The sequence below is a fragment of the Hippoglossus hippoglossus genome, chromosome 20 (genome assembly GCF_009819705.1).
Source record: "Hippoglossus hippoglossus isolate fHipHip1 chromosome 20, fHipHip1.pri, whole genome shotgun sequence".
NCBI lineage: Eukaryota > Metazoa > Chordata > Actinopteri > Pleuronectiformes > Pleuronectidae > Hippoglossus > Hippoglossus hippoglossus.
In genome coordinates this window covers 6160578-6167871 of record NC_047170.1, presented here as the reverse complement: position 1 = coordinate 6167871, position 7294 = coordinate 6160578, and the positions used below count along the sequence as shown (strand labels likewise).

General features: G+C 40.6%; 1 protein-coding gene across 2 annotated transcripts; it reads right to left on the bottom strand.

The window, feature by feature from the left end:
• Positions 1–372: 372 nt before the first annotated feature.
• pigm (phosphatidylinositol glycan anchor biosynthesis, class M) lies at positions 373–7076 on the bottom strand. 2 transcript variants are annotated; one of them, XM_034573161.1, is made up of 8 exons: positions 6779–7076; positions 5542–5715; positions 5287–5407; positions 4968–5208; positions 4630–4733; positions 3483–3637; positions 3090–3137; positions 373–2935 (listed from the first exon to the last, which is right to left on the bottom strand). In XM_034573161.1, exons 1-8 carry the CDS (start codon positions 6947–6949, stop codon positions 2768–2770), a joined length of 1182 nt encoding a protein of 393 aa, XP_034429052.1. In that variant the 5' UTR covers positions 6950–7076; the 3' UTR covers positions 373–2767. The 2 variants fall into 2 exon arrangements, with proteins under 2 accessions (XP_034429052.1, XP_034429051.1); XM_034573160.1 differs by having other exon boundaries at positions 376–2935; positions 3090–3191; positions 6779–7065.
• Positions 7077–7294: the final 218 nt, after the last annotated feature.

Below are 7294 nucleotides of genomic sequence, written 5' to 3'. Positions count from 1 at the left end.
AAATCCTTTCAAATTTGTTTTCATGGAACAATGTCATTGCTTTTTATTTTCCATGATTCATTTTAGCAATTTTTCTATGTATGTTCATTGTTTGAGAACTGTTTGCTGTGTTCAAGTTTGTTTTGTGTGTGTGTGTACTTGTTTTCATTGCCTTTGTAGGACCTTTTCGAGCATGAACAGTGACCTTGTCAGGACCAGTCGACCTCATGGGGACTAAAGCCTGGTCCTAATGAGGCAAGACATTATTTCTCCTCCTGGTTAATGTTAAGGAAAAGACTTTGGTTAAGCCATCCACAATAAATGGAAGTCAATGCAGAGTCCTAATAACAATACGTTTGTGTGTGTGTGTGTGTGTGTGTGTGTGTGTGTGTGTGTTTACATTTTTTATTTAATATTTTCTTGCTGCACATCTAGACCAGGACTCCCTGGCAGAAGAGATATTGTACCTCAATGGGACCTTCTTCATTAAATACAACACGTAGATTATGTAGAACTAGATATTGTTTATGTGCAGAGTGAATTTATGTCAAACAGCAATATTGTAGGCTTTCTATTGTTTAGCTAAACAAGTAAAATGGGGGGCATTTCGCTGAGGGGATGCCCACAGTGTGACTGTGAAAACACTAAAAATATTCTATAAATAAAAATCAATCCTGAGCCCTAAGGATTAGAAAAATATAATCTACTGAACGTGACAGTGTTTTGTGTGAAATTGAAATCTTCATGTACAGTATGTGCCCGGGGACGACTGGCCGGTTGAAAGGTTACCGAGTGCAACCTGGTGATTCATGAACTAGATATGCAGGCAGCAGCTGACTGTGAGTCATCCTCATGCACGCACATATGCAACACACAGGAAGGCAAACTCCTCCACCCGGATACCCAGACTGCTTCACAAAAATGTCCCCTGAACGCCACGAATTCAAGCCTAACCACTGTGGAGCATCTCACATTTTCTTACACACACACACACACACTGTATATTTCTTATTGTTACACACTTCCACCATCAGTCCTGTGGGGCAGGGCCAGCAAACATGAATGCTCCAATAACCTCCATGTGAGATTAGGGGGAGAGTGTACAGTGAGATTATGGAGCCACTGCCAGCAGTGTTTGTTTTGGTTGTGTTCATGCTCTAGTTGACAGATTAATCTGTGAAGGTTACACAAGGATAGACGCTGACGCCGTTCCACATTTGCTGGGAAATGCTCCCACCTACTGGTCACAATGTCAAACCGCGGCTGAAGAGAAGCCTTTTACGCATCTGTTACAGGTCACTGAGTGTTTTAGGACAACACTACATTCAAATCAGCCACATCAGTTGAAATAAAATCTATGATAAAAAGAATCGTGGACTGTATTCACATGGTTGATCACCTGGGTTCATTGGTTCCATACTAATTCATTTTTATTTATCTGTTCATTACTGGACCAGAGGGATGAATCACAGAAGTATAAAAATAAAACATACTTTAATCCAAACTCCAACTCATTTCAGGCTATTGCACTTTATATTGATTATTTGCCTGTTTAACACATTGGTTAAGTTTTTGACAATGAGCTGATGCGCCTTTTAAAATATGCAAATGTTTCTGTATAGAGAGATTATATTCCTGTATACTCACATAAACTAGAAGGCCACTCTTTCACAATGTTGCATTTACATGTATTGAGATCAGATACATATACCATGTACACAGAACTATAAAATACAGTACTGACATGAAACCCAGGCAAGATGTCCATTCTTTGATACAGTTCAAAGGAATATTTGTTACCATACAGTAACTGAATAAAGATAACCCCTCTAAAAATACTTATATCATAGATATTATCATTCTACACATGCCAGATTCTTAATTTTTTCATAAAGACATTTCACAGAAATGTCAAAAAAAGAAAGTCCTATCTCACAATATTAAATAAAGCAGAGAAAAAAAAATCCTGGATCCGTTCCCTTAATCAAATCAGTTCCAAAAGTGCATGGGTTCTACCTTGGCCTATACCTCTCCCTTTCACTAACTTTTAATAAAATATTATGGAATTGTATTATTTTGCAAAATCCTGCTAACAGACAAACAGGATGAAAGCATAACTTTGTAACAGAGGTAAACATTCAAATATCACGTTATATAAAAAGTGCATTATTTTACCTTGAGGGTCAGTGTCTCCGATCACACCACAGAGCACCTCTTTTATCTTTGTATCAGTAAAGGTTGAATTTAACGAGCCCTAACAACACTTGTTTGTTCTGGTGAAGCAATGAGCATCAACATTTTAAAGTATTTTCTCTAAACTGAGAAAACTTGCCTGGTTCATGGTTGTTTAGACTGTGAAGGAACTTTGTGTGATTCTCTGATCTACATCAGATATTTTGCCCCTTCAGCAAATGGAAAATCTCTGATTGTCATGAGGTAAGGTCACAGGTGGAAGACTTGAACGTTGTCAAAGCAGTTTTATGTCCAGTGTGAGACGCTGAGGATTTAAGGGTTTTGACCTGCAGTGGCAAGCATTTAATCAGTGGCTTTAACTCAGAATGACTGGAAATACCTCTGACATTTATTCGCCCCAAAAGTGGTACGACATATGACTGGTCCGTACCAGGAATAATGAGGTAACATGACAAAGTAATTACCAGTAAAACACTGGGGAGATTGAACAAACTTTAGTCCATCAACTCCAGGTAAAACCACTGAAAAGGTGGAACATCCTTTGAATCGTTATATTGAATCGGCGATCAGAGTGGAAATTCCTTCCACATTCAGATCATTCAACCTTTAGTCTCTGAGGAGTTTGTGCTGGTTTGTAGTGGACTATGATCTGAATCAAGACAAAACAGTTGATGATCAAGAAGAGCAGTCCAGCGAGCCAGATCAACAGGAAGGTGTTGTAGCCTTCAAACTCCAGGAAGTAGGCCGGCCCCAACCAAATACCCTGGGGGAGAATTGGAGAGAAAACGGGTTTTCTTTCATACTAAGCTCAATTGTAGCTGTTTCACTCAAAAATTCAGTAGTGAATCTACACAGATAACATCAATACCTGGAAGGCAACAATGGATGGTCTGGAAATGTGCTTATGTGAAGTTTACCTGTCCAGCAAACCAGAGGAGCAGCAGTCCAGCCCCCTGTTTCAGAGACAGACTCAGGCGAGGGATGACCAGAGGAAGTAGGCACAGGTACCACAGGAAGTACTGTGAAAGGATAACATGTAACTTTGTTAAAGTATGTATGAAGATATGTCGACAATATAAACGACCCCAATACAGAGTATGAATTCTTTAGAAAAGCCCCAAAACTATTTTTGGATGGTCACAGTGACCTTTAACCACCAAATTCTATTTGGATCATCCTTGAGACCAAGTGAATGTTTGGATGGAATTTGAAGATAAATGTCACCATCATGGAGACACGAAAACAAACAAACTTCTACCTTTCTATCGGATCCCTGCCTAAACTCTGTTTGTTGATGGTGGTTCATGTACCTGTGAAGTGCAGACTTTGTTGAAGGAGACGAAGATAGCTGTGTGAAGGAAACAGGAAAAAGCCAGGTCGGCGCGAAATGCCCACGATGCTGCCAGCAGCAGGATGAGCTGAGGGAGAAACGCAGCCAGGCCAAGCCACTGGCTCCACCTGCTGTCTGCTCAGACACAAGACAGAAAAAACAGACCAGTCTTAAAAAGCTGCATTACAAACACGCATCATGGGATAGCTTTGTAAACTGTATACTTTTAATCCAGTCATCCTAATTGTATGAATGTATTTTGTGCAGTGGTATACATCTTGCGCTGTGTAGACTTTTGATTTTTTTTTTTTTATTATCTAAACTAGCAGTTTCATTGGAGAGTGCCCTGATCGAGCCACTCCGAGGGTTTTATGCACCTCTCCATCACATTTTTTATATGTATATATGTATATATACATATATATATATATATTTTATTTAAATTTGTATCACTTATAAGTGCAAACCAATAAAAATCAAAATCAAGATGTACATCTGCAGTAGCTATATCTTCCTGCTGGTCTTTGCTCTGTAGTTCTGTGACGCTGCTTTCAGACATGCACTGAACTCCGGATAATCTCCGGACATTCTGCAGAGTTTCTCCTGCCAGCCCGCTAGTAAAAGCTCTTGATAATGTCCAAATGACCCCATGTTAGAATACAGCAGGAGGACATCCGGAGGATTCACCACAAGTGAGTGGATATGTTCATGTTTATTCTAACACGCAAAAGACGCAAAACTGAAAAAAAACAAAACAAAAAGAACACAAATATGTCAGAATGAAAAAGCGGTGCCACACACGAAGAAGACACATCCAAGATGTCGAGAGAATTTTTGCTGATAAGGACCAACACCAGTGTTGATGTGGTGCAAACAAAAACAGGTGATCTCAGCAGCGGAATTCATACATTACCTCCTGCATGCTGCACCACCCCTCCCCTAAAAGATCCGCAGATTTCTCTGTTGTTATGAATGTTGTAAATCTGCTGCCTTCTTCATGTGTGAAAGGCAAACTCTGGAGTCCAGTCACCATTTTGAGATTTCAATCTCCACAGTGTATATCTGAAATAAGCTTATGAAGCACTGTGACAAACTAGGAAGCTATAAAAGGTTGGACAGATGAATACCTGCAGTGAGGTAGAGCATGTAGAAGTATGGAGAGAAGTTGTGTCTGATGTCTCTTCTGGTCAGGTGGTACAAGTAGGTCTGATGAAGGAACTCCCAGCCATACCTGAAGAGACAGGAGAGGAGTCACATGATCTGAGCATTTCTATTCAAACCTATCAAAAGTTAGTATACTTGTTCAGATAAGGAAGTTAAATAGATATATTTTTACTATCAAATAACAATAAATACTAAAAGTATTTAGCGTTATTGTAAGAAATGAATAGAGCACTTAATACTTGTCTGTGCAGTACTATGGAAATCAACTCCTGTGTGTTTGTGTGCATCTTGTTCGTCTCACATGTGATAGAAGAGGGCTGTGAGTCCACAGAAAACTCCTCCGGCCACAGCTGCAAAGAGGAACAGCTCAGTGTTGAGGAGGCTTCCAGTGAACCTGATAGTTCTCCTCCACCTCTGTTTGTCCTCTGCTCGGCTCTCTGGTGTGCGCAGGGTCAGAGCGATGGGCAGAGCATACGTACCGGGGTAGATCTTCATATGCACCGACAGGCCGTACAAGATGGCTGCGCATATGAGATGTCGGCCTTAAAGAAAGAAGAAGATAAAAGTATCAGCACAGGAGCAGTATTTTACAGGGCTAAACACAACATCCACTCACTTACCTTCCATACAGAGTAATGTCCCCAGCACCAAGGCTGCCAGGATGGACTCAGCGTTCCCTCGGGTGGACACTCCTATGGGCAGTGGGTTGAGGAGCCACAGAGAAGAAACACGACATGCAGTCTGAATATGAAGCACATAAAAAACACACAACGTTAACTGCACTGTGCAAAAAGCGTCTTGGCTCCATCTACGTGGATTTGACAAAACAAAATGTGTTTTCTGATCAAAAGATTTCAAGTAAAAAAAGATCTAACCTCAGAGGTCAGACCTCGCAGGCGCAGGATTCTGTAGATGAGCAGTCCCGACAGCACGTCACACACAACGAATAGGATCTTGCCAAACACCATGCTGAGATAGATGTTGGGGGTGAGAAGCCAGGCCAGCAGAGGAGTGTAGCGGTAGGTTGATCTGTTGTACGGGGACTCGCCCTGAAGGGATGTGGAGTTAAAATCAGAGACATGTACTGCACCTCTTACTGATGCAATTGTTGACTGAGTCAAGTTCTGGAGTTTTCTGTTGGATTGACAACATCACATGTTTATTTTGATAAAGCTGCTCATCTTCATACATCAACGTATAATATGTATAGATGAGCGTCATAGATAAGTATAGATATAAAATGTATAGATAGGGTAAAGTACAAAAGCAGCAAAGTGTATCAAGAGTAATAGATCTCATTTTGCAAAATGGCCACTGTCTTGTTCATATTATCAGTTCATCGGTATTGATTTTTTATTATTGATAATTGATATTGTTGCCGGATGAAAAGGAGCAAATTTTAAATGCATCACATAACTTCTTAAGGACAATGATCATATTTTATACACTAAACCCACATGTATTGTCTCTAAAATCCTAATCTGAAAGGCAACTCCTGACTTTAGTTGAAGGATATGCGCGGAGGAGTAAATGTTCCCTTTGTGAAATAAAGGATTGAATTTGAAAAAGGCAGCTAGTGGCGTTGAAGGTGCACATTAAATAGTAAATTAAATTGATGTGCTTCACAAGTTACAATAACTTCCAACACTGTTATTTTGTTAAATCTCTTTAATTATTTCTTTAACCTGTGACACTGAAGTTAGTTTCTAACTCAGCAGTTCATGGGGAGTATTTAAGTATTATACCATGTCTATACCATGTAAAATATTAATCTATAAATATAAGATACAAGATGAAAAAGTGTTTCAAAACGGTTAAAAAATGTATTGCCGTTCTGCATATTTTCACTGTTTTCTAATGCATATATTTATTGTGTGTTACTACTTTCTGGTGTCATTTATGTGAAGCTCAATGTGACTTTGGTCTCTCAAACTTTACTAAACTACTTACTGACTGACTGACTTCTGATTTGTGAAAAACAATCACTGATTCTACACAACACCAGAGCAGCTGCAGAGCACAACACCTGCTGTTCTCTGACTTGTCAAATGTCTAAACCAGGACACAAACAGTAGCTATCTGCTGTTACACATGAGGTCATGGTGCTGTCACCTCAGTGATGAACCTTGCAGCATCCGTGAACACATGGTAGTCAATGTCCGTGTACTTCACCGCCATAGTCCGGTCCTGGTGGTCTCCATAGGCGACCAAAGCCAGTCGCACAGCGAGGGAAACCGAGAGCAGTGCGTGTTTGCAGGTGAGCATGGAGGTCAGCCGCTCCATCGCGCAGGGGAACCAGGTCAGCACTACAAGCTAACTCTGGCTAACTAGAGTAGAAAACTGTCCCTGCCTCCGCGGTCACATTCAACTCCCAGACACGAGAGCAAATATTGTTATTATCGTCACGTTTCACTGACAGGTTCCGCTGACCAGACTCCGAACTCACTTCCTGTATTTGTGTCACGTGGGTTGAGGGTGTACCATTGCAGCGGCAGGTTTGAAGTGGACGAGGGCACACTCTTCTTCTTTTTGTTTAATGGCGCGTGGCACCTAACGTCACAGGTGCATTACCGCCACCTACTGTGCTGGAGTGTGGGTCTGCGGAAATACATTACTAATAATAATAAT

Coding starts and splice junctions, on each gene's coding strand:
- pigm (XM_034573160.1), bottom strand. CDS start 6,949: ATGGAGCGGCTGACCTCCATGCTCACCTGCAAACACGCACTGCTCTCG. Junction 5,408..5,541: donor TGCGAGGTCTGACCTCTGAG/GTTAGATCTTTT, acceptor CTTCATATTCAG/ACTGCATGTCGTGTTTCTTC. Junction 5,209..5,286: donor GACATTACTCTGTATGGAAG/GTAAGTGAGTGG, acceptor TCTTTCTTTAAG/GCCGACATCTCATATGCGCA.